Source organism: Larimichthys crocea, chromosome VII, assembly GCF_000972845.2.
Source record: "Larimichthys crocea isolate SSNF chromosome VII, L_crocea_2.0, whole genome shotgun sequence".
Classification (NCBI taxonomy): Eukaryota; Metazoa; Chordata; class Actinopteri; family Sciaenidae; genus Larimichthys; species Larimichthys crocea.
Window position 1 is genome coordinate 16,016,387 of NC_040017.1, and position 27,642 is coordinate 16,044,028.

The 27,642-nt window shown below is 38.0% G+C and overlaps 1 protein-coding gene across 1 annotated transcript in view; it reads left to right on the forward strand.

Moving 5' to 3' along the window:
* drd2a (dopamine receptor D2a) overlaps positions 1-26,058 on the forward strand; it is a 38,768-nt gene extending 12,710 nt beyond the window's left edge. The window contains exons 2-8 of the mRNA XM_010729634.3: positions 8,532-8,842; positions 14,288-14,397; positions 19,707-19,843; positions 21,325-21,533; positions 22,779-22,865; positions 23,177-23,564; positions 24,098-26,058. Coding sequence (XP_010727936.1) covers positions 8,564-8,842; positions 14,288-14,397; positions 19,707-19,843; positions 21,325-21,533; positions 22,779-22,865; positions 23,177-23,564; positions 24,098-24,294 — 1,407 coding nt within the window. The 5' untranslated portion in view covers positions 8,532-8,563 and the 3' untranslated portion in view covers positions 24,295-26,058. The remainder of the gene's footprint in view (positions 1-8,531; positions 8,843-14,287; positions 14,398-19,706; positions 19,844-21,324; positions 21,534-22,778; positions 22,866-23,176; positions 23,565-24,097) is intronic.
* The last annotated feature ends 1,584 nt before the right edge of the window (positions 26,059-27,642 follow it).

The following is a 27,642-nucleotide window of genomic DNA, read 5'->3' on the forward strand; positions in this document are numbered from 1 at the left end:
AAGAGTCATTTTCACAAAAGCGGTGAGAATGATAGCTAATTACCGTAAAGTCTTACAGGACAGTGCATAACAATGTACTCTCTGTACTCTTCAATTGCTTTAGGAGTCACAAAGTATAGATATGTTTGTTCGAAAACAGTGAGCAGAGTGAAAGGTGTGCTTTCAAAGCAGAAAATCACAGCTTCTAGGAAAATGATTACAGAGAAATGGCTATTGATCAACAACACAGATCAACCTTTATAGATATGGAAATGCTAATTTGTGCTCCGATAAAGTATTTATTGCACCTTTGACTACATTATTTTTGTAAAATGACTACATTCATCATGGTTATCATTTCATTTTGTAATGTGTGTATCATTTAGGCCTTTATTTGACATCAAGCAATTGGCATGACCAGTACATGCAGTTTAGAGAAAGACATGTAATGGAGGTATGGTATTTATTGTAAAAAAATGACATCAGTGCACTGAAAGAGTACACTTAACGCAACAACTTCCTTCACTGACAACTATAAAAAATAAAAACAAATGAAAAAAAAACACATAATTAATAGATTTAAATAAGCTCAAGCAACTTTTTCTCCATTACACTCACTAGCACATGTTGGACACGCCATCTGTGATAGACCAATATAATCGATAAATTGTTCTATTTATAAAGTTTAGTAGCCTCAGCCTCATGTTGTGGCACCTAACATGAAGCACTTCTGTATTTGAACTTACTAGCTACTTAAGCAGCGGTTGAGTTTTATAGAAATAAACATCGATAATATCTTGTCAAATGGGACCCGCTGAAGCAGTTAGATGTAGTTTAACTCTAATCAATTTGATTTGTGCTACATGAAATTTCTGTTTCACTCCTTTATTACTGGCCCAGTGCCATGAACTAACCACACAGACAAAATGACCCTCGACTGGGCAGAAGGCCAATTGCTTACAAATCCCCTGTCAACGCTTTTTGGCCAGGTGTATATTTCAGGAGTTTTCTTTGCTCAAAATCTTGAAAGCCAAGCACACCCCTGTGCTTGGCTTTGAATGAATGATCAGAAGATATAATTGATTTACTTCCGATCTCAATGTCCAGACCACAGTTCTTACATAGCCTGGTCTTTGATCAACATATGACAGGAGCAAGCCCATCAAAGTGTGATAGGAATCACTGTCTACTCTAGACCACGTCAACCTTTTTTCCAATGTTGAGAGTTGTCTGTCAAACCTTCTTACTGATTACTGGTTATCTCAATGATAATTTGAATAAGGCCTTAATTTATTCTGGCACTTCTTGTTACTTTTGGTTTTACTCAGTTCACTCACAGCAGTAACACCCTGGACTTGATTTTATCAGATATGATATAGGTTTCTGCTCTGTCTCTCCTGTCACATCCATAGTGTCATATCTGTAGATCTTGTTCTTATTAAGTTTGAAGTGACACTATCCTGTCTTTGTGATGTTGGTGCTGACATATTTTCCACTCACCACAACAGTCTATGGACTTTACTTGTTGAGCGATTGCTTGTGGTCTGAGCTCCATCCACTGCAGCGACAGGCCCAGTTGAAAATTTTCTCAGTGACTTAAAAAGCAGTCTCTTCTAGTCCCCTGGATTTAGTTGCATCACTTTGGTCTAGACCCTGGTTTACTCATGATTTTTGAGATTTTTTTCTGCAAAGAAATGTACGAAATGCTCACTCAAAAGACTCAGTATTGCATTATTGATAGGCTGAATCCCAGATGGTGAGACTATCTCCCTCCTCTAAGCTACCACTTTTTAAAGATTACTGGCCATTTCTGTTACCCGCGATGCTGAATATTGTTAATTTATCACAATAAACTTCCATATTACAAGAGGTCAGAGACACCACGTTTCTTACCTGGCTCTCATGTGGTTAAAATCTTACTTATCTAACAACAGCGAGTTTCCTACATTAAAATGTCTGATATGAAATATGGCGTACCTCATGGATTTGTTCTTGGCCCTCTGCTTTTCTCTCTTTATATTTCACCTCTTGCCAAAATTATATGCAGTCATGGATTTAATTTCCACAATTATGCAGATGATACTCTGCTGTACGTGCGTAAAGACAGATTATCATACCCAAATTCTTATTAGAAGCCTGGTTGTCTCCGTTTGAAAAGCTGGATCTAATCTTATAAAACTGAACTCACTTTTCATCCACCTATACAGTATTGCTAAAATGATGTCTTTTCTGTCCTTGTTTGAGACAGAGACCTTAATTTGTTTCATCCAGACTTCATCATTATAATGCTTTGTTGTAAGGTATGCCACATGCTAGTGCTAAAGTCTTCAAATGGTTTGGAGTGCTGCTGCTAGTATTTTAACTAAAACTTCAATTTACATTTTTTGTACTTTCATTGTTGTGTGGATTGAGGTATTATCTTGTTTATAGTATCTAAGTAATGTCATTCTCACTGTGCAATCCAAGCTCTGTGGCTGGTAATCTAAGCCTTTCAGCTTCTTTTTGTAGTTTAATTAAAATACTATTAAAAGTTTCCCTTCATTAACTCCCTGTTGATGTCAGATCAGACTTCAAGATGCATCTGATGACTTCATATTAATCTCCTTAAATCTCCTTAAACTTCATATGCTCTTCACTGTCAGAATGCAGGCCCCCTGTCTACCCACAGTGTTAAAAAGAAGTCAGCTGGCTGCGGGGCCTTTTCCTATCATTTCCCTTCCCCTGTAACAGTCTGACTCTATTGTGGCCTTTAAATCCAAATTTAAAATTCTTTTCACCCTTACTTACACTTAGTTGCTTATTCTTTAGTTACTTCAGACCTTGTACCTGTTACTATTCTCCTTTTGGCCGGTCGGTTTCTATGAATATATTAATCTTGTTTGTCCTGCCAATGATAATGCTTTAAACTTTCTATGAATCTACATCTCTCATCTGCATCTGCCCCACAAGCATAGCTGTATACCTATCTAGTCGCCTCTCTTTCTCTTTCTCCCTATTTGCCCCCATTGTTTTTCTTTTCATTCTAGCTTCATTGTGCTAGACCATCAGCCATCCGAAGGATGTGCCTCAGATTCTGTTTGGTGGTGAAATTTCGGACATCCGGACAGATCCTTTCATTTATGTTTCCAGTCTCAGTCATTTTGATTGTTCATACTGAAATATGTTGGTACATTCTGTCCACAGAACATCTACCGCATGCCTGTCTATTCATTCTCATAACTCCACTGTTGTTCTTGTTGAGGTTACTTCCATTTTTCATCTACTGAAAATGTCCCTTGAGGGAAATTTGTGAGTATGGTCTGTGTAATAATTTATTTTGACTCAACTTAAATCAATTCCATGTAATTTTCACAGAAGCTGTGCTATGGTAGTAATAATGAGAGGCAATTAGGTCGGTGTTCTGTGGATTGAGGTATTATCTTGTTCATAGTATGTTTGTAATTTAATTCCCACAAGCTGTGTGGCTGGTAAGTTAAGCCTTTCAGCTTCTTTTCCTAAATCCTCCATCATGGCGCTTAAAAGAGAAACAACTAAAAGCACTGAATGATCCTTATGTATTTCCTAAAGTACCACAGGGGCCAATTGATGCATTTAATTTTTTTTTCACAACCTATAGTGACAACAGCAAGAACATTTTTCTTTTGAAGTACATGCTGTCTGTGCTATTCTGTTTAAGAGTTCTGTTTAGGAGGTTTTATTGAGTCAGTCAATTTATAACAGCTCTGGGACAGTTTGGTGATTCTCCACTTTAGTCTCAGACAGTTAAGGGAAAATGCTCAGCCATTTCTCCAACCAGAACAACAGCCATTCACAAAAGCAACAGTAAACATTTGAATCAAAATTTTTTATATTGGCTGTTTTTCAGCGGTCTAACTAGGCTAGCAGAATCCTCTTGCCTAATAATGAAGTCATTGCCTCTCATACAAACCAGTGTTTGTGATGTCCTGCAAACAATTATACAAACACAGGATGACCCTGCACACTACCCTGGGGAACCCCACAACTGGTTGTCTCTAACCTCCAGTCCAGTTGTCCCTTCTTGACACATTGTTGTCATCCAGAGTGTCATTACCTTAAACCATATGTAATTTCTCCTCTAAGGGTACTGTATAAGAGACAAAAATATTATCCAAATTCACACTAAAAATAAAGAAAAGAGATTTTGTTTGCATCCTTTGCTCTATAGCTCTATTAAAGATTTGATCATCTTTTAGGCTGATCCCTTCTGAATGGTTCTGAAGAAAGGGACTGAACATAATCGTTTGCTCTGGAAGAACCTTGTTGTACACTTTGTATGATGATGGAAGAGAAGGCGATTGCTTATTCAGTGCCACATCTCCTCACCACGTGATACATTTGTTTATCAGTCACAAAAAGAAAATCAACGGTCCTGTGGGATTTATTACAAACACATGCGGGCTTGGCAGTCAATTGGGTCAGACCAAATCATTTATATAAATTTGTATAAGAACTGTAAATAATACAGTGCAGCACCTAGGGCAGAGGGTGGTCTGCGTGAATGAAATATCACAATATTGGAAGAAAATAAATCATTTATGGGGTGCCTAGGTCACAAGGAGAAAAAGTGTTCACCCAAACAGACCTGTGTTCAGTCATTCAGAGTGGAGACAGGTAGACAGCCAGTACATGTGCAGTACAAACACTGCAGGGACTAGAAGATTACGATAGTGACTTTGCATTTAAATAGGGTGCACTGGTTCATGTTTAGCATTTGGACGGTATCCACTCTGTTGGCGCTATTCTGCGAAACACTGAATCTGACCATGACCTCTGACTTACCTGTGGAAAAAAAACATGATTATTATTATAATCAGGTGCAGGTCACATCCTTAAAGAATAGGGAACAGGGGTTTATGTTTATATGCAGGTGCCGGCTATCAGGCCCATGGTGAGAACAGTCTTGCATACTGTAAGTAAGGAAGTCAAGCGGGCAAACAAATAAGATTAGACAGCACAGGGCATCTACAGGGTACACACAGACTGGAGCCCCAGAGCAATGCTTACACATCCTAACAGGAACACTCTTTCTTCACTCACTCCTTTACTCCCTCTCTTTCTTCTCTCACTGCTTCTCTTTGAATCCTTCTTCGCTTTTCGGATGAGGCTTTCCTCTGCTCTTCTCAGATAACTTTTCTTTTTAATTTAGCGGTGTACTGGGCTCAAAAATACTCGGTGCTCACTCTTAGACATAACCATACTATATCCACACACAATATGGACACAACATGGTTCCCTCTGCACAAATCCAAAGTTCAGAACATGTAGTTGGGTACATCCATCTGTTTTATAGCCACTTCGGCAGGTGGTTTATGTTTTATGTCTGCCTAAATTGTGGTCTAATTGATCTCTTTAATGACAAACAATAATTGTTTTTTCAGCTTAACTTTCACAGTCGGGGCCGGAACACATTTGCAAAACCTTTGTGAAAGTGTTAGGTAACGAAATCAGTGCAGTGACATTCAGATATACTGGAGGTTACACGTACCTGACCCTATTAAAAAATTAGCAAATTGCAAAGAGAGTCTGTCCTTCGCAACTGAAACATGTCCTGAAAATCCTTGTGGTCCCTGAAAATCAACAGAGACAGTCAAGGACTTCCGGATGAGGACACATAGTGGTCATACAGTATACGATTGAAAAGGACACAACGGCATCTCTAAAGAATTTCGCCTTCACAAGTCAACAGTTTAGGAGGTAAATGAACAAATAAAGGGAAAAAATCAGCATTGCTGCAACACGAGAGACACAAGTGTTTTCAGATGTACAATATTAAAAAAAAAAAAAAACCCTGAAGATGATACAGTATTTTGTTCCTTAAGGATGCCATGAGAAAAAACAAACACTACCTGTAACAGAACATGGCATCGCATGTCAGGTTTATTAAAGATAACCTGCACGTCCCATGTTCCATATTGCCTTTGGTACTGTAATTGGATGGATAAGACATAAAAAATCATGTTTTAAAGAGTAAACCGTTCCACAGCAACACCAGGACTTAAAGGTCCAGTGTGTTAGATTGAGGGGCCTCTATTTACAGAATCTGTCGTTAGGATTTAATTACCTTAGAATGAGTCTTTTATATTTTTTTATTGAACTGCAATGTTTGTACAGTAGCCCATAATGGACACATTTAGCAGCTACATGTACACAGTGGTCCTTTAGAGAATACATTTTTACATACACAGCTCAGCTAAAGCCAATAAGAGCATATACTGCTCTTATTTAATGAAATAAAGAGGATATCATCCAATGGTAAAATATTCTCTATCTTTTCATAGACAGTGTTGCTTCCTTGTTAGACTCTGTCTAATGAAGCGTCACATCAGCTTTGGCGAAACTAAATAATACAAGAACTAGATTTTGTCTTCCACCTCTTACATTCAAATTGTGTTAGGAAGGAATCTCTTCACAAATACTGAGGAGGAAAAATGACAGCCAAAAACTGTTTAAATGTTCATATGTGCTTTTTTGAGACAGACTTATAGATATATTGTGGCATGTGCCTATTTTTTGCTTTGCCCATGAACATTCCTGGGGATCAATTAATTTTGAATGAAATCAGAAAACTGAATTACAAGCATCGGGTCAAACATGAAAATAACCCAGTTGTGAGGGTAGTCATGGGAGAGATACCAAACATACAAATGTACATACGTACTGAAGGTATTCTCAAAGCAAAGCATGCAAAAACTCTTTGTTGCAGTGATGCCCTTGCTTAAACACAGGGGGTAGCAATAAAAGATCACACAGCTACAGCAAGGTAACACTACAAAGACATCCCAATTTAAAAAAGGGTCTACAAAAAACAATTAAAGGGTAAGAAAATAATTGTTGGGTTCTGGAAATGAAATTGGGTGCAGAGATAAAATGAGTTAGATGTAGATGGGCATTTGATGTAGATTCTAGTCAGCAGGAGCAGCAGCCCTGAAAGGCTGCAGAACCAATTAACGTGTGAGTGAGCGGGAAAGACGGAGTGGAAATGGGGCTGGGAAAGTGGAGAATGACATAAACATTAATCTAGACAAGGATGAGGGAACTGCACTGCTAAGAGTTTTGTAAAATAGGATGTGTCTGTGTGTTTTTGACGTTATTCTAAAAAGATGAGACGTACAGCTTCATTAAGTTTGCAACTGTGGTTTTCAGCGTTACACTGACAAGTCAGAGCGCAGGGAGATATGCAGTGTCATATGGTGTAGGTAAACACTGGAGAGTGGTGTCACTGTAATCAAACAAGTGATGCAAATTATGCAGATATCAAAGTGAACAGACTTCAAATATTCATAAGTCAGAAGAATCCAGGCTGTCAAGATTTTTATGATCTTTTAAGCAAAATGTATTAATTAATTTATTTATTTCATCTGCAGTGTTTCGTGCCAGATAATGTAAGTTTTAAAATAAGAATTTAAAAATACATGCCTTTGAAACAGAAGTGAATATTTTCGGTTAAAGTGAATATCAGTAATGAATGTGTGGATCCACTCATCATTTTTAAGTTTTCTCTGATTGTGTGCTTTTCCAGCACAATACCACTAATTAGGATTTCCCAGTGTCGTGGTGATCTGTCTGGCATTCATTTGCATCCCTAGTATTGCATTGATTGTTGTTTTTAAACGCACATCTGTCAATGATACTTGACACAGTCCCAAAACCCCTCTAGAGTTTTGTCCACAAGGAGCGCTATAGAGCAATAGTTTGTGTGTGTCCCCATTCTGTTTACATCTCAAGCTCTGGCATGCACATGTGTACATTTAGAGCACATGGGGGACGTGACTCAAATACCTGCCACCTGCAGAAGGCGGTAAGGCAAACATGTAGTTCATGCAAGTCACACTGTTCCACCTGATCATCAGGTGGTGGTGGTTACAGTATGTGCCAAGAAATGTAGCAGTACACCTGCAAAGGGGCGAGCAACAAAGAAGCTGCTATAAAACTTAAACTGGTTGTAAACAAGATGTAGATGTGACAACACAACCATTAAAAGAAAAGGTACTTTCAACCTTCTAAAGAAAAACTGAGAACTGAACTCTTAATAACCTCTCTTTTTCTTAGAAAAGCAATTAAAGTAATGAATACCTGAATACCTGATTATAATTATTCAGAAGGTGTTTGTTAAATACAAAAAAAACTGTGCTTAGGGGAATATGTAACTTTAATTCATCACAGTGTGTTGCAAAAACAGACTTTATGCTTTCAAATAGTTTTAGGCGGCAGGGTCGCCTTAGATGAACCTCTTTAATTCCTCAAGTTTTTATGGCTTAAATTTGATGAAATGGAAATATGGTAGACATCCACTGCCTCATTTTATACAAATTTAGAATCATCACCATGATTTAAAATGAAGATGGACCCATTATCGGGTGCATCAGTGTTTTGAGAGATTAAAGAGGCAAGTTTCTTCTGCAAAGCAATTAGTGCAGGAATACAGATTATCCCGAAATGTTTTTATTCATGAAGGATTTGCAAACATTCACATGAATGCAACTACACTTAAAATTATGTTTTTTTTTTCTGTGTGTGTGCATGTTTTGCAGGGCCCATTCTTGGCCTTCGTCACTCACAGCTAATGGATGTCATTACACAGTATGCCTACAATGACAGTTTCTTTGAAAACGGAACATGGAACTTCAACGAAACAGATCAAGAGCACAAGCACCCTTACAACTACTATGCCATGCTGCTTACTCTGCTCATCTTCGTCATCGTCTTCGGCAACGTGCTGGTGTGCATGGCTGTGTCCAGAGAGAAGGCTCTGCAGACCACCACCAACTACTTGATTGTCAGCCTGGCTGTTGCTGACCTTCTGGTGGCCACATTGGTTATGCCCTGGGTTGTCTACTTAGAGGTAGGTTAGCAGAGACGTACACACACCTGCACCCCCACACACGTATACTCTTTGTACATACTCAAGGAGAAATAAATAACCTTGACACCTCCTATGCATCAGGCATGCTCTCCCTCTCTCTGCACGTATACCTCTTTTTCTCTCTGTGCTTATCTTGTGCTAGTGGAACAACATTAGAAAACAAAAGACAGTGATTTGCAGAGCCTGAAAGCAAACCAAACAAATCCATCAATCGAAGACAGAATTCAGTTGGCATGAAGAGGTTAAAAATAGCAAAATATATCATGTATACAACAGATGTTTCTATAAAATATGGTGCCAGTAAAATACTGGTGGAAAGGGTTTGAACCGAGCAAGCTGCCAACAGTTATCAGCAGGTCAAGGGCTCAATGTGACACGAGGGGTGAAGGCTAAAATGTTCACATCAGCATCGTATACATCAGCCCTGCTGTGATTAAAGGCCTGTAATGTAGCAACACTATGTGACAACATCAAAATGTCAGACCAGTCTGTTCAGTCAGAGGTCAGATGTTTATGAATAATTCTGGGGTACATCATTTTGCATTCATTACTGTGTGGGATAATGCAGACATGTTTTAAAAACAGTTATGAAACATCAATGCCCACTAACCAGTGCAACATAAAACAGATCAGAGAGTCAGGTCTAGCATAAAATCACCTCCAATCTAAGAAATCAATAGCAAGCAGGATGTGGGCCATCTTTCAGAAAAATATCTCTGAACTGGTCGACTGCTCATTTCTTCTGTCTATCTTCTTGGTCCTGGGGTTATTTCTGACCATCAGGCTTTAGGTCACGCTGTCTGATGTAGAGAAAGGCAATCTAAGACTGCAGGGATTCTAATCCTCCTGTGTCTCTCAGTGAGTCATGATGATTATCACTCTGATCAGATTACAGTGTATAAATCCATAGGGCGTCATGGCTGCCTCTGCATCTCTCCATGGATGTTTGTTTGTATATACACAGCGGTGAAAGTACTAATGCAAAAGCATGAATACCTTTACCAGCGGCAAGTGTAGTAAATTACTATTCCACTGCTGTTGCTATAACCAATAAAAAAGAACACTTCCTTGTGATGACTGCTACCAATTTTTAGACAAATTTTTTGTTTATTTATAAAGGATGCAACCTGCATACTGTGTTTGTTTTCATCAAAATTATTTACTTTCTTTCTCTGTTGATGTGGGCAGCTGGTTATGCACAGAGGGAGCCTACATCAAAGCATGTTGGGAAACGTGGTAGTTGAATTATAATCAGCCATGTATCAGGGCTCCAAATTATAGGGTAAAATATTAGTTTCAGATGGTGTAAATTGTGCAGGTATCTTATGGGGGAAGTGGTGAGTGCTGAAGCCACTGCGACGCTTTGATTAAATATATGTCACAGCATGTTTTTGAACACGTATTTGACAGTTGTTTTCCTGCAACTTTATATTGGTGGAGACATGCAGGCACATCATCCCCTGCTTCTTTCTGTTTCTCTTTGGAGAAACCCATTGTTGTCATGCAGCTCTTTAATGAGAAAAAATACTGAAGGCTACATCATGATTATAGATTAAAGGGGTTCTCCAGTGATTTAATATTGCCATGAAGTTGGGAGACTTAAGACGGATTTGTAAACTGAGGTTTAGAGATGTTGACTTCTGTTCCTTGTATGGATCAAGCTTCATGGGCCTCATAGAAAAATGTCCTAAATGCCTTTCTTAAGTTCAAAGATATTAAAAATCTTGTTTTTTAATAAGCAAGCACTTGCCTTCCTTCTGTCGTGCCTGTATGTGTTTAGAAACACAAAGCTGTCTGTGTCTTTTACTTGTTACTGGCTAACTAGTTTGCTAAAATATGCAGTTAGCATTGTGCATTTAGAAGCTATGGGTTGATTTCCATAGGGGATATAATGATTTCAGACTAAGTGCGAATCAATAACATGATTTAATTTGGCCCACCATACCTGATGAATGCTCATAATATTAACACTCAGTCCCATAGTTTGTAACACAAGTTTTTTAAACACACTTTTAGTCTCCAGGCTGAAGCCAAGAAAACCTGAATGACATCACTATGACATCAACAACGTGGTGGCTCCTGATGAACAAATTGTCCTTCATGTATAAAATCTGTAGAGTGTCGCTTTTAGAAGAAAAGACAGTAAAACATGTGACTTGAAAATGTTCTAATTTATCATCTCACATAATTAAACTTTGAGTGTTGTGGTGTGCCTAATGTGCGCTGTTGGAGAATCCTTGAGATCATATGAAACTGGATACATGTGTGGATCAATGTGGGTGGACTTACAGTATAGGGTTGTTGCCATGTTTGTTCATTTATTTATTTGGTGGCTAAATTTAGACACATTTAAATTACAAATTCAGTCACAAAATTATTTATGTGAGCTACAGGAATTTTGGAACAGAGACTGTCATGATTATTTCATTTAGGCTGAGGAACATGGCACACACCAAATGCTTGCTGTCCCAACTGATAGTGTAATAATGACATGGAGAACAGACCCATTTAAGCAGTTTATTACATAAGAGATACATTACACAGGAGCCTAAACTCCTTCCTTTTCTGTTTGTCCTACAGACATTTTATCCTTAGACACTAATAACATGTTGGGTGAAGTCATCCTCACATTAATATGCTGAGAATGTGCAGTCTGCTTGTCAACGTCAAAACATATTACCCAGCATGTGTTTGGAATGGGATGCTCATTTAAATTTGGCCTCTATTGCTAATTGAAGTGGAAAAATCTGAGACACTTGAAGTCAAATTGGTATAAAGAAATTATTTGGTAGAAATGGGAATGTTGATGATTCTGATTCCCTGCAGATCATCTACACAGAGATGAACATGATTAAGATCATAGTGAAGAATCCGTAAAGATTTGCATTAGTGTTGTGAAAATGATGGTGACCATAAATATGTTCAGATTCATCAGAACATGCTTCTTCCACGAGAGACTAATTAGAATCTAATTATGCACATCTTCACATAATGACAGCAAACACACGCTCATATCTTGTCTTTATCTATGTGCAGACTTTTTTTTTTTATTTCAGTATCACAGCAGAACATGGCCGTGACTGATTTTCTTATGTTGTATCAGCATGAACTAACGGCGAGAGCTTAGTCACAGGGTGTGGGCAGGGCATTCAACTTGCCCTTTATTATGAAATGCTGAATTAGCATTAATTACCACATTTTTTTTGCTTTCTGCCAAGTGTGACTAATTTAGAGAGCATATGGATGCATGACTTGCGGTCCAGAGTTTGTTTAAAGTCAAGGTGAATAAAAAGGCACTGGTTTTGTACGGAGGTGGGAATTTCATGGCAAACTTGAGTTGACAGATTTTTCAAGACGAGGAAATTACGTAATTCATATAATATAATGAAATGTCCTAACAATTTGTGTATTCCAAATATTCCAGTAATTACATTCAGTATTTTTTTTCAAGCAGTCTCATAGAGAGACACACAAAGAGACAAAACCTGCATACAAGAACGACACATGTAAAGCCAAACAACCGACAATCATGCACGACAGATTATTATTAGAAGCAATTATAAAAGTTATTGTTGACGCTGACATGTAATTTGTGCAAATAATGGATGTTATGTCCTTTCAGCGGTTTGAGTTGTCCACTTTGTTAGTGTTATACACCTTAAGTTATTTCTATGCACGCACTTATTTCTGCCTATCTAAATACATTTTATTGCTTAGCGTTATTAATTTTATAAATGCCAAAAGGACAGCCACGTTTTAGATGAAAGAGAAAAGTGTGTTAGTTTAATTTCACCCTGATTTTAACTGATGTTTCAAATTGCACTTTCCAACCAGTTTCCCAGTTCCCCAGCCCCCATTACTGCATTTTCAATTTCCCAACACCTTACCTTTTCAAATTAAATCAGAATGCTGATGATACACTCTAAATCATGATTCGCTATGCACATATGCACAGAGTGAAGTATAAATTACATTGGCGAAGTGGGTGTGGGGATCTCTGATAGGTGAAATAGCAAGGACAAGAATGAGAAAATATGTAAACCCCACAGTAAACATTTCATGATAATTATCCTCTTTTCATCTACATTTGTATTGATTTCATTGTCTGAGACGTGATGCCGTAAACAGCAGTTTAGTATCCATTAAATGTGTTTCTCCACACTGACATGGATGGATTTGTGTTGCAGCCATAAGGACATTTAATGGTTTCCAGCTCTTGTGAGGCTCTTAAATTTGCTACAAGGCACAGCGCTGATGAAGATGTAAAAAGAAAAGTGTCTTTTTTGTCGGTGGAGCCTGGTGAGAGGAGTAATCTGTAGATTGTCACATAAAAAAAGAGCAAGAAATTGATAGTAGCCCAAGAGAGAAGGAGAAATAGACAGAGTGAGTGCAGAGGATTGCGTAGAGATACTGAGAAGACAAATGTCAGGAGCAAAAGGTTGGAAAAATGCAAAAAAAAAAGAAAAAAAAAGAGGAGAAGAAAGGAGAGGTTGCGACAGGGAGAAGGGCACTCATTATGTTGTCAGTTCATTCTGCAATCACTGCAAGTGTTGTAGACGGCAGCAACAACAAACGGCTCTTTAATCTGGTGCTAAATTTTATGAATACACGGGCTAGGGACAAAGATTAATCACCCACAGAGAGGTAGGAGACGCCCCCCACCCCGACACACACATCTCTCTTACTCTTTTCAGAGCCGTGGGAGGAAGCAGGTAGGATGTAGTGTCAGGCAAGGTGGGCGGCATTGGACCTGTCAGAGCATCACTGATGATGTTTCCTCATGGAGTTTGACCATGTAACTGTGAGCAACAGAGGTATGAATACAAATTGGTTTCGATTATGTCTTTGATTGAAAGCCACCTGGGCCTGCAGACCAGTATGCATGTGAAGGGATGATTATCTCGCCAACACTGAGGGTGTCTGTAGTTTTGCGATAATCTATACTACTGTTGTCGGTGACAAGATGTAAAGAGTCATAAAGTCACTGAACATCCCGATCAGATAATCTGTCAACATTTGCTCAGTAACAATAAATGAATGTAATAGACAATCCGGATGTTGTACAAATTGAAAAATATACATGTCAGCTGTTCTTCACCTCCAGTTTATCGCTAAACTCTCATCTCTTCAACTGCTCTCTATCTCTCAGTTTACTTTCTTTTTTTATGAGTAGTCAATTTAAGCTCATTCATTTTTTCTTCCCACGGTTTAGTTTTGCTCTTTATTCTCTCTCTGTTCCCGTTGCCGGTGTGGAAATATTATGAAAAAATATACTTGGAGACTTGACTGTCAGGATTGCTTTTTGTTGCAGAAGGAAAAACACATCATTTCTGCAGAGATGCTGCCATTGCTGGGAAAGTGCAGCGGCTTTGTTCTGTTGAATGTTGCTGTAAGCTGCCATTTTTTTGTGTTTTTCCCTTCTAGGTAGTGGGAGAGTGGCGCTTTAGCAAGATCCACTGTGACATCTTTGTCACTCTGGATGTGATGATGTGTACAGCCAGCATCCTCAATCTCTGTGCCATCAGCATTGATCGGTGAGTATACCGCTGCACAGATTGTTTAGTCCTGCCTGTCATGCTTCCTGTGCGGATCTTTAATGGAAATCTTTACCTTCTGAATAACATTGGAGAACTGCTACCTTTAATTACATGACCATCAAAGCTCATGTGTCTAACTAAATGCTATTTTTACACATGGATTTCACACCATAAAGCTTTATTTGTTCTTTATTTATATGGAAGTGCATACCTATCATAATTACTGGCCAACAGATGTTCCAGTGTGGTAAATGTGTAAAAAAATAAATAAATGCAATTTCTCAATATGACTTGCAGCAATTTCAAAACTTTCATGCATCTAATGATCACCCGTAAGACAGGTGTGTAGGAGGAGGAAATCTAATGGCAAAGTTGTAGAAACCTGCACATTATCAGATCAAACTTATTTAATTTGTTTTAATCATAGATTAAAAAAAGAAATACATATGTAAAAGACCTCAACTGTGGGGTGTCGTTTATCTCGGTTGGTAGACCCCATGTACATGGTGCAAATAACATATAATAACATATAATGGCAACTTCCTAATTTATATATAAATTTACCTTTTCACCCATCCAACTTTATTAACTATCCATCTATCCATCTATAGCCGCTTATCCTCATCAGGGTTACGGTGGGGCTTTAGCCTATCCCAGCTGACTTTAGGCAAGTCACCAGCTCATCACAGGGCACATAGAGGCAAACAACCATTCACACTCACATTCACACCTATGGACAATTTCAGAGTCACCAATTAACCTGATAAGTGCATGTCTTTGGACTGTGGGAGGAAGCCAGAGTGCCTGGAAAGAAGCCACGCAAACACGGGCAGAACAGGCAAATCCACACAGAAAGAACCCAGCCGAGGTTCAAACCAGGAGCTTTCTTGCTGTGAGGAGACAGTGCTGCCTACTTATACTATATATATATATCATATATATTATTATTATATATATATATATATATATATATTATATAATATATATATATTATATATATATATATAAAATGAAAAATTAAAAGTAGAAAGTGCCACAGCTTAAGAAGAAGCATAAGTCTGGTAAAAATTCACAGTGTCAGAAATATATTTAAAGAGAGTAAATTGACACCAGGTAAAAATGGTAGCTTATTTATATATTGTGCAGATATGGAGCAACATTAGTATTTATTTTTATCTTTGTCTCTGTCTTTCACTACTCCTGAGAAAGGTAGCTGCCTCTTTGGCTGCTAGAAGCGCCACTAAAATGCTCTACCATGTTATCTTACTTTGTCTTGTCTGTTCTTTGGTGCTGAGCAGATGTTATGGTGGATTTTTAGAGCTTTTGACTGAAAACAACTGCCTGCTGCAGCTGGAAATGACGCTATGAGATTGTTGATAGTGAATCAAAACAATGATGTTGCGGCCTGCAAAGACAAAACAATAAGCTGAAAGATGATAAAATGCTATGCAGAGCTGAAGGGAACTGCCATTTGGTTTATTGTTAATATAAAAATATTGAGTAGAGCAGCTATAAATACAGAACAACATACATAAATAAAGTGCTATTTAAAGCACAGCTCATGACACCACCTGAATTGTAACAAGACCTCCTCCTCCTGGATTCATTAACGTCCCAAAATAAATTCACTTATCTTGTTGTGTTACTGGCATGATGGCTGTGATAAATGACAGTGCCTCTATTAAAGTAGATCACAAAGCAGGGTTATACTGGAAAGCTGTTCATCTGAAGGGCATGTAAAGCCTGAGCTTTCAATAAAGAACTGTAGGAAGTAATCATGTAATGCTGACAACCAGAATACATATTGGAAGTGTCAGAGCTTGGATTATTCAAAATGAGGCACTCGTGAACAAGTCTGAAGAATACCAAGGACATGAGATTTCCCAGATTTTTCATTTTAAATAATTCTGTCAAGTGACATTTTAAATGATTTTCTGCTTGGCTGCATTTTCATCTTAAATCCATATGGAAAATAAACATTCACCATGCTCACATACGGACATAATTCCAACTCCTACTGAGGTGATTGAATTAGAATGCAAATGTCCGTTGAGAAAACCATATTAGTCTGAATAATTCCATGCTCGATGATTGTTTGTGTGTATTTGAAATCAATGCTACAAGCATCAAAATTAACATTTAGATATTATTTATCTGACTTGCGCCTGTTCTGTGCCTTCTTGTGAATACAAATCACGGAAAGCAGTGCAACTGTATAACTGTCTCTGGCTTGAGTACATTTCAGCGTCCACCCTTATGGCACTGATATATAAAGGTTTAGATAAGAGTCACAGACAAATTTCCAGTTTCCTTTTATCAATTCTATCAATCAATTCTATAAAGGATTGTTTCTTTGTCTGCTAACTTTGTTCTCATTCACCAATGTGGAGAAAATTGGGATGTGAATGCAGTGCAGGCTCTATTATTGTGAACCTGTCTGTGTACATACTGTACAGGTGTTGACAATTACTTTTTTTGTGCGTTATTAAAAAGATAATTACATTACAACATTGAACAATGGCCAATCAAATCACATTCACTTTTAAAAAACAAGAAGATTAATAGGCCTAAGATAAAACTGGATTTGTGTAGGAGGTGATATGAATAAAGCATGCCAAATGTGATTTAGCAGAACTCCAATTATGATGCCAAAAGGCAGACAAACTGTTTTAAGTTAAATCTCAAGACATTTCCTGTGATAATGCTTCCAGTGAGTCATAATATGCACTAAAACATTTTACGAAACAATATCTGAGCAATTAGACTTCAACTTTAGTGATACAAAGTAAGGCGAAATATTTTCTGTAATTTTTGTTATGTGTTGTATATTACATAATTAATGTACTCCAAATACTTTGAGAAACTGTTTACCTAATTACACAAACACAGCTCTCCATGATAATTAATGATTAATGTGACACAAAATATGACTTTAAGAAGATACTGTATATTATTAATGTTTATTCTGCGCCAACTTCACCAATTCAAATTCCTTGTAAGTGCAAACCTACTTGGCAATAAACTTGATTCTGATTATGATAATCCTGAACAAATGGGTTTGGATAGTTATGCTGCATCTCATATGATTTGGGCTGCATGAACTGGGAATAGCCTTCACATTTGATGTGCAGGAAAGCAAAACAAATTACAAGTATACTGATGTGATTGAGGAGCAGCCCTTAGTGAATTTGGATGATAGATCTGCCTTTAAAGCACTGACATGGCATACAAATTGCACATCCCTTTAACTGTAATGCAGATATAATTCCTGTGGTTTGCATTCATAGAACTGACTTTATTAAAAGGAAACTATTTTCCCATATTTTTGTGTGCAGCCACAGACTAAGTTGTAATGTCTATACTTCTGTAATGTAATACTTATGGGCAATTGCACATTGCCAATGTTTGTCCAATGTGAAAAGTGTTTTTATTATATGGTAAATGGACTGTACTTATATAGCACCTTTCTAGTCTTCTGACCTCTCAAAGCGTTTTTACACTACATACTGTATCTCAATCACCCATTCACACACATTTATCCACTGATGGCATTGGCTGCCATGCAAGGTGCCAAATGATCCTCAGTTTTAGGAGCTAACAATTCATGCACATTAACACTCAGATGGGGTTCAGTATCTTGCCCAAGGACACTTCGACATGCAGTCTGAAGGAGCCGGAGATCGAACTGCTGATCATCTGATTAGTGGATGACCCGCTCAACCTCCTGAGCCACTGTTATATATGTGTCTGAAAACATATATAATACGGAAAGGATCCCTACAGAGATAGACCTTTTTATTAAAGTGTAAGATTCTTTTTGTTTAACCAGAAACAGTTTCCAGTGACAAAAATGTGAATTTTACATTGTAGAATATTGCTGGTCTGGATCAAATATTGTTGTACATATTATTAACTTACACATTAAAAGGTCAAGGTTGAAAAAAAACGTAAGTTCCCTTTAGGATTTTATTGTTTCTTGTATCCTTCTTCTTCACCGCCTTTGTTGGCACAAGGTGTTACATTTCTTTCGTGTAAGACCACCAGCAGGAATGTGTAGCATTGCTCCCTGGCAGGCATTCTTAGGAGGTTATTAGGAAACACAACTTACAACAGAAAAGATATTGGTATTTACTATACTGTTTCTTTTTTCTCAGTATGTTACGAACCCAAACCTGCTTTTTATGTTTTTTCCCCTCCTCATCCAGTAGCACAGCAACAGCAAGTGCTTGATTGTCTGCTTGAATCCATTCCTTTTCTGTTAATAGTATTAGATCACCCAGTTGCGCATACAGTCCTGCTCCACGGGTGCACCAGCTGTTTTGCCTGACGCACTTTGCCAAGGTGTTATTGAAGTGGCCGCACCTGTAGCAATGCCTCTTTATCAGCCCCTAAGAGAGGACCAACTAATACCCTAAAAGTAACATAGGTCATATGTGGTCATAAGTTGCTAGTCTTTGTGAGCAGAAATAATACAATAGAATATGTTCTATGCCTAATTTTTCTGAGTCTCAGCTATTCCATCTTGGTACATCCAGCCCCAAAATTGTGATACAGGAGCAAGTGGACAAAAAAATAAGATTTTATTCCCAATGAAATATCATATTCCTGAAATATGCATATCTTTTGGCCTTGTACCAGAACTGTGCATGATCACTCTTGGGACAAACCTTGGATACGGAAAAACCTCCTCATACTCAGCTTGTTTACGCTCTGATGGTGTGTTACACAATCCATGACAACATACATGGCATAATACACTTACCTTAGATTTATCCTGATTTCCCATGTGTGTTTCCATAAAGATACCAGATCAAAATAGTCTTGTAAAAGCCTTACCCACTTGGCTTCATGTCTAAAGTCTTTAAACCGAATTACGCAGAAATCAATGCATGAGACACTGTAAAACGCTCTACATTTCCTGGTGATTACAGCATGCTAACTAAAAAGGTCAAACAATGTAGCAAGGTGAAATGATAAGGTCTTTACTGTGAGACAAAGCCTTCCTTACAGATCCTCCTCTTCATGTGAACCAACATACAGCTTTTATCAAAGGGCCTGTCTTCTATCAGAAAGGGATCTGGTCAAGGATGATAGACAACATTTCCTGCTTTTACAGCCTTGTTTGTTGCTCTCCCTAATCCTTTGAGCTAAAATATAGATTGACGAAGAAAGAAAGATAAAGGGGACACGTTTTGTTGTATCGTTAAATCATTTTTGTTAAACTTTGTTATACTTTCTCCTCTTCTATAAAAGGTGTCATGTTTTCATACATTCACTCACGGGTATTTTTTCTTCACCCCCTACAGTTACACAGCAGTTGCAATGCCAATGCTGTACAATACTCGCTACAGTTCCAGGAGAAGGGTCACAGTAATGATCTCCGTGGTGTGGGTACTGTCTTTTGCCATATCATGCCCCCTCTTGTTTGGCCTAAATAACACAGGTAAGAAAGTGTATGATATGCTTTAGCTCTACAGTATTTAACAAAGAGATGTTTTTCATGTTGTGTGACTTAATTGGTAGAGCAATAATGGGGATGTTCATGATCCACTGCATAGTACAGTACTTCACTTATTGTTAAAATATATGTATCTTTGCATTAATAATGCAGTAAAGTTGAATGCTGATGTCGGTGCCCATTTACAGGTATAATATTATAACAACCCTGAATATCAGTAGACACTTAAAGTATGGAGGCCTACAGTTAAAGCGATTTTCCGATTAAGGGCTTTTTAGACTTGTTGGTGACCAGATCCTGTGGCTTGCATCCAGGTCACTTTGAAGCTCCACTCATGCCTTTGAGAGCCTTGATGTCGATTATTCTGGGACTTGTGCGTTTAAATTTGTGAGCCCAGCAACTGCTTTCAAGTAAGCAGTGGCTGCAGCAAAAACACGAAAGCAAAGACCACCAGCAGGAATCGCTGAAAGCAGAGCAATCAATATTTGTTTTTAGCAACTAATTTTTTAAAATATTGATGTGGTTTTTAGCAAGCAAAGCGTGTAGAACTTTGGAAGGAAAGCAAATTTGTCAGAGGAAGATTATCACAGTCCCAGATTTGTGTAGTAATTGGACGACATTGTATAAGGTGCCTTTAGCCAAAGCATTTTACAATGCCTTCACCCACACATACAGTCAAAAATATACAGTCACAAGGTGTGTGTGCATGTGTGAGTGTGCTTCCAGAAATTGAGTATGCACTTTCCATAAAGTTTGGAACTGATTAGAGAAATTGAAGCAGCAGAAGCTGAGATAACCTAACCTACCTTTTTGGGATACAGAAACACTGGATCATTTTCCAACTTGTTCAAACTTTACACCTTGAGTTTACAATGCAGAATTTCTATTAAAAAGTTTTGATAGGGTTTAAAGTTTAAAGTGTTATACAAGAGTACATACAAGTGTTATACATGGTGAACTCAATCTATCTCCAGGGGCATAGCCACCTTGAAGTGTGAGGATAACAAGTTGTTAACATGAACTACACAATTACTGTGACATCCACAGTGTCCATGGCGACTCAATTGTTGCCTTTCAGGGTATTAACCAGGACGGTTCTCTCACCTCAGTCTGTGTGTTCGGGTGTGATACGAAAAAGTAAAAAGTCAGTGATGTAGCTCAGGGCAAATTTGGCTGGCATTAAAAAGTAAATCAGTGAAATCTAAAATTAACAAGCAACCAGTACAGGGAGTTGAAAATTGCGATAATATGCTCTCTGCATTTAGCACCAGCTAGAAACCCTGTTGCAGCATCTTGGATCAATAAATTCAAAAGATTGAAATCAAAGAGCAACCCTTTGTTTTTACAGTAGCTGTGAGTTGAAGCCAAACTAAGTTACCAATTTAGGGTAAAAAACAACACAATTTTTGATGGAGCATAACGTCCACTCTGATATCTTTAATAACCCCATGTGCTTATCTCCACAGCTACCCGTGATGAGTCCCTCTGTGTGATCGCCAATCCGGCCTTTGTGGTATACTCTTCCATCGTGTCCTTCTATGTTCCCTTCATCATCACTCTGCTGGTTTATGTGCAAATTTATGTGGTCCTGAGGAAGCGCAGAAAACGCGTAAACACAAAACCAAAGCAGCGTGTCTGTCAGGCTGCTAACCCTGATGTGGCCACTTCACTGAAGGTGAGTTGCTGTGACAATATTGCTGCTGTTTACAACACTTTTACGACACAACACTTTTATAGCTTCAATATGAAATCAAGATTGATTTACACTTTTTTTTTATAACATAGCTCTTAATCTTACTCTCCCGACATTGTAGAATGACATGTAAGTCAAGACTGGGATTTTGTGTGCACCCTTACCAACTAAAGACATGAAGTACCATAGATCACTTGTGTGACTTCCCATTTTCAGGAAGAGGTGCAGCCTTAATTAATTCACAATAATTCACAATGGATGAAATAGTATTAGACACATAGTATTAGAGTATTAGACACATTACATTCAACATTTTATAATAATATCTTTCTTGATCAGTGTGAATGGCAATCAATATTTTCTTCAACCCAATTATACCACATGGTTTGATGGACAAGCATTGTATTACGTAACAACATACCGTAAAGGGAAAAACTCACACATGAGGAGAATTGATTTTCTTTGAGAAAAAAAAACAACGGCAGTTAACATTCAAAGAAAGGGGTTAAAAGGTTAAGGCTCAGTTACACCTAAAACATTTTAAATGCAAATATGTAAATGGAATACATTATATTCCATTCAAGAGACTGATTTTAATCTTACTGTTACAATTACTGGCACATTTCCACTACTACGTAGGTAGGATTGCCCTCAAATGACCTTTTGCTTTTCTGGTTATTGATTTTACTGACATGCTAAAACTCAATGGACTGCACAGGAAGCCAAGTAATGCTTTTGATCCAAAATATGCATTACTCATGTTCATGCATGGCTTTACAGTGTCTGTCTGTATGTATGAATGTGTGTGTGTAGGTGTGGGGGGGGGTATGGATTGAGGTCAAGGAAACCCTTTATGATGAACATGAGAGTTAACAGGGAGTGTAGATTAGACATTACTTAATAATTTAATGTTCTGTGAAGTTGTTATATGGCAGCATATTGATGGATTATAAACATGAAAGAACATAACGAGCGACATAGTTTCACTTAGACTGTTAATAGTTGGAGTTTGTGTCATCTTGATAAAATAATCTCAGTTGACAATTTCTTACTCCGTCAGTTTTATGGCTTCAGGTGCAGTTCAAGCTGCAGATCCAATAAACAGACTTTCTCCACGTAGCCTCATTTGACCCAGTAGGCAGTGGGACCCGTGCTTAGACAGCCCTTTTGTCAGTTGTGCTTTGACATTGTATCTCTCCTTGCCTGACACAGCTGTTTTCATTTCAGGATAAGTGCACTCATCCAGAGGATGTGAGGTTGTGCACCATGATTGTTAAATCGAATGGGAGTTTTCCTGTCAACAAGAAGAAAGTGGTGTGTGTTCTTGTTTTGTTTTGTTGTTGTTCTTTAGTTTTTTTTCCTAAAACGTTTAATTGTTGGAAACATATTTGTTTTGCCCATAATAGATTTAGAAAGGTATCACTGTGAAGTTTTCTCCCACTGCTCAGAGAAAAAGGCACCTTTCTGCTTCTGTGAGCACAGAAAACCTAAATCAAACACTGAGAATGTGATCATTCGTTCTCTTTTTAATACCTATTATTTCAAATGTCAGCCATTGTGCAATTATCTAAATTAAACAGAAACATCTGAATCCATGTTTCTCTGTTCATCCTGACCTTGCTCAGATATTTATCAAAGATGGAGTCAATGAAGGCGAAGATCTGGAGTTGGATGAGCTGAACAACAGCGGCAGCAGTCAGAAGCAGAAGCAGCAGCCGCAGCGTGCTCTAGCAGACACTCCAGCCACCAGCCATCAGCTATTGATGCCCAACAAGGCCAATGCTAGCCCCACATCCACACCTCCCACACCCCCTGAGGAGGGACAAAAAGCTGAAAAGAACGGAGATCCTACAAAGGAGGCCCTGGGGGATCCGGCTCCCGTTGTGACAAAAGCTTTCCAGACACAGGCCTTACCTAATGGCAAGACTCAGACCTCTGTGAAGACCATGAGCAAGAGGAAGATCTCCCAACAGAAGGAAAAGAAAGCCACTCAGATGTTAGCTATCGTCCTTGGTGAGTTTTTTTCTTTTTTGTTGTTGTTGTCTTTTTAAAAATTATTTAAAATTGTGTGCATACATATCAAAGTGGAACTGGCATTGTGTGAAATTAAACATCACTGCAGTCAAATTACTGTTTCTGTTATCAACTTTGTACACGCAAAACAACATGCCGTGATCATAATGTCAAATGAGCGGGAGGCTCTGTTCAAACTCATCAAGACTTAATATTTGTTTCTTTTCTGATGTATCAAAACCTAGTCCTGTAATGTGCAATTTAGAAAACAATTTTCTTATCCACAAGCTCCCAGCCATCTGGGGTCCTCAGCTGTCTCTGCATGTGTTATTTCCATCTCAATTTTTTGGTAAGACCTGAAACAGATCCTGAAAACAAGACAGTGATGCAATGGAAGGAAATACTTCTGATTCTTATATTTTAGTCCAGTTCCTCCATACAGTTTATCCCTAATACTTGTGTGTGTGTGTAATAAATGCCTTTTCTGACTCCCTCTTTTTCTAATTACTTATTTTTCTCTTGTATCTCCTCAGGTGTATTCATCATATGCTGGCTGCCGTTTTTCATTACGCATATCTTGAACACCCACTGCACAAAATGCAAGGTTCCCGCTGAGATGTATAATGCTTTCACTTGGCTGGGCTACGTAAATAGCGCTGTAAATCCCATCATATACACCACCTTTAATGTCGAGTTCAGAAAGGCATTCATTAAGATCTTGCACTGCTAAACTTGCCACATAACTTGTCTGATCAGACTGAGTATGGAATGATGAATACAAGCATCTCTTCTGGCAAATACCTCATCCTGTTAAGGGAAACGCACCACAAGGGGAAACTGCAATCTGCTTTTTAAAGTTATGGAGCTGAGTGACTGAAAAACTGATAGTGTCTTATTGAAAGGCATGTTGGCTCTATATGTGAATTGTTTGTGGAGTTTCTGTTCTCCAAATCACTGAATGTAAAACAAGAAATGTCTGTAACAATGACCTGTTTCATGGAGAAAAGACGAAATGTAACATTGTTCTCTAAAAATCATTGTGCTTGTCACGTAAGGAGCCATCTGTGTATACCACACACATACAAGTCGCAAACTGCTATTTATTGTGTGTGTGCTTTATGTTTTGATGATGGAAATATTCTACAAATCTTATAAATATCAAGTCAGTGTTCATTACAGTGTTAAAACTGATACGTGAGCTCTTAATCCTAAAACTAATCTTATCTTAAAATTACTGATTGGAATGTGTGTTGAAGACAAGAGACAATTTACTTGCTGTGTAATGTGGCTATGCCAATATCCACATATTTGCAATTTTATAAATTGAAAAATCATATATTAATATTATTGTTGTTATTATTATAATTATCATTATTTTCTGTACATAGTTTTTCTTAACACATTAACTGTGATTATATGCCTGCGATGGAAATGTGATGCATGCTACACTGCTCCTCTACTTGACTTCTCATGAAATGTATGTTTAACAAAAAAGTACAAAAGACGACTAATAAATAAAGTTCTAAGACACTGTTAAGTGCCACATAAATATCAGTGTTTGCTGTGTGTATACAGATATCCCCATAAATGACTCTATTCACACATTCTGACATTATTCAGCAGCCTCTCTCTTATTCCCACGACTGGTTTGCAGTTTGAGTAATGTTGTTTACTGGAAGTAATTCTAAGCACTGCTGCAGTGGAGTTGTTCTGTGGCAAACTAATGACCTGTATGTGGATTTTGCAGCTTCCAGGTATAATCATGTGGATGTGCTCAACCCCTAAAGCAGTTCCCCTGGGGCTTTTCCTGAGTAAGAATGAGGTGAACTTGGCAAAACTGAAATAATAGTTACAGCAATATATCTATCTGCGTTTTGGGTGACAAAGCCTGCATTATTTTCAGTTCAACAATAAAGACATGGTAATCAGTAAAGATGTTAATATTTTGATTAGCTGCAAAGCAGTGTTGCTTAAGTGAAATCACAAAACTATACAATTGTCAAGCCGAATATTAAATTCTAGGCAAGAAAATAAAGTTTTCAAAAAGTGGATTTTTTTTTTGAATGATGGAATTTTTGTGCAAATCACTGTGCAGAGTACTTGCACATCTTGCCCAAGTGCTGTGTCCATAAATTATATGGTGATTTTTGCTTTCCAAAGACTTGCAAGCCTGTACAATGCTCCCTTATTTCCATTGGAAATGTGATGCATTAGTGAAATAAGAGAGATAAATGAGATTTAGGATCAAGCTATAGTGAAGACAGGGTATTCAAATCTGAATATTAGATCAAAATGTAACTGGTAAGTGACTTGGAAGCTCACACTGATAAAATCGCCCTCGATTGAATTGATTCACAGTGATTTGTTTATGACATTAAACTGTATATTTGATTCTTCTTTCGTGATTTGGGGGAATTTGTACATATTTTTCTAATTCTTTGACTTGAGTCCCTCAACATGTTGTATTTGTTGTATTTGTTATAAATGTTATATGCACACAATGAAAGTCTAATTCATTTTTGCAGACCACCAGATAGTGGATCTTTAGGGCTTTAGGCCAGGATTGAGTCAATATGACATCAATGTCTCCTGTGACCATGCAATGACGTAGGGTGCATGATCCAGTATAAAAATCTAATGTCATCACGCAATCTGCACCTTTGATTTAAATCATCGGGTTGCATTCAATCCAATATTGCACTTAATGGGGGTCCATTGGCAATCCTAAGTCTGACAAACTGTTTGTTGGCTATAGGGATTGTTGAATCTTGAAGAAGGTTGAATCTGGATCAAAACGGAGGCTAATTGGATTGTGGATGTAATTCTGTGCACGTATACTGTAGGTTGTGAGGCTTGCCTGCACCTAGTAATGTGAGATGTCACTCATGTCCACATCGTGGGCAATATTGAAGGCGCCTCTCTCCAAGACATCTGTGCTATTGCAACCTGGGATTCTTTGTGTACCTGGGACATTTCAACGTGGCTTCTCCCCACGCTGTGGCAACGGCTGTCCTGTCAATAGATTCCATTGCTTAGTGCAGTGAGCATTCTTCGTGATCTTGCCGGTGTAAATCATCCACCGCTAAAACACTGCCAAGCATTGGCAGAAAGAATGAATGAGGGTTACGAATGTAACTACGGTTCTATGAATTCTGGGTCAGAGAACGGGTTTTATATTGGTGCATGTGAACTACATGATCGAATAGTCACAGGTGAGTTTGTTGGTATAATTATTCAACCTGCACATATGCGAGATGTCCGGTGTTAAAGTGACATGTACTGTTCCTGTGGCCACACTCATGGGAGAGACTGAGACTATTTAATGACACACTCCCTGGTCACTCTGATACCTCTGTAGCGTAAGAAAAGCCAATTAAGGCTTCAAACTCCATCTTTCTAAATATGATAAAGTTCATTTAAAAGAAAGGCATTTGAAAGTGTTGCAAGTCTCTGAGAAACAAATTATTTGTGAGACGTGTGTCTGTTCATTTGTCTGTGTCTGTGTCTTTGTCTGTGTCTTTGTCCTTGTCTTTGTCTTTGTCTTCGTCTTTGTCTGCGTGTATTGTGTGTATGTGTGTGTGTGTGTGTGTGTGTGTGTGTGTGTGTGTGTGTGTGTGTGAAGCTCAGACATTCTTTTTAGCAAAGGTCATTTTGATGCTTGTGAGGTTTCTTAGATGTTTTTCCACATTAGTGCATTTTGTGAAATCGAGGTGAAATGAAGGAAAAAGATATCATATGTTTTATAAATTATGAAGCGCCTTGAAGGGCAAATATGTGATTAATGACATTGGGCTATATAAATAAAATAGACTCGACTTGAAACATTTGAAAAATATAACTTTACAGTCTACGTGATGTGATGGAGACTGTCAGTAGATGGATATCACCTCCAAATGTCTTGGAAAAAAAAAAATGCTGTCATAATGACTTTGTTGTAGCTGTGAATTGCAATTTTTCAGGAGTAGCTTGAGCACAGCATCAGTCTTTGTGATGACCAAAGTCAGACCAAAGACAGTCCAACACTGTATCATTTTATGGCAAATGGAAATCAGTATTATACCACGCTAACATGCAGGGT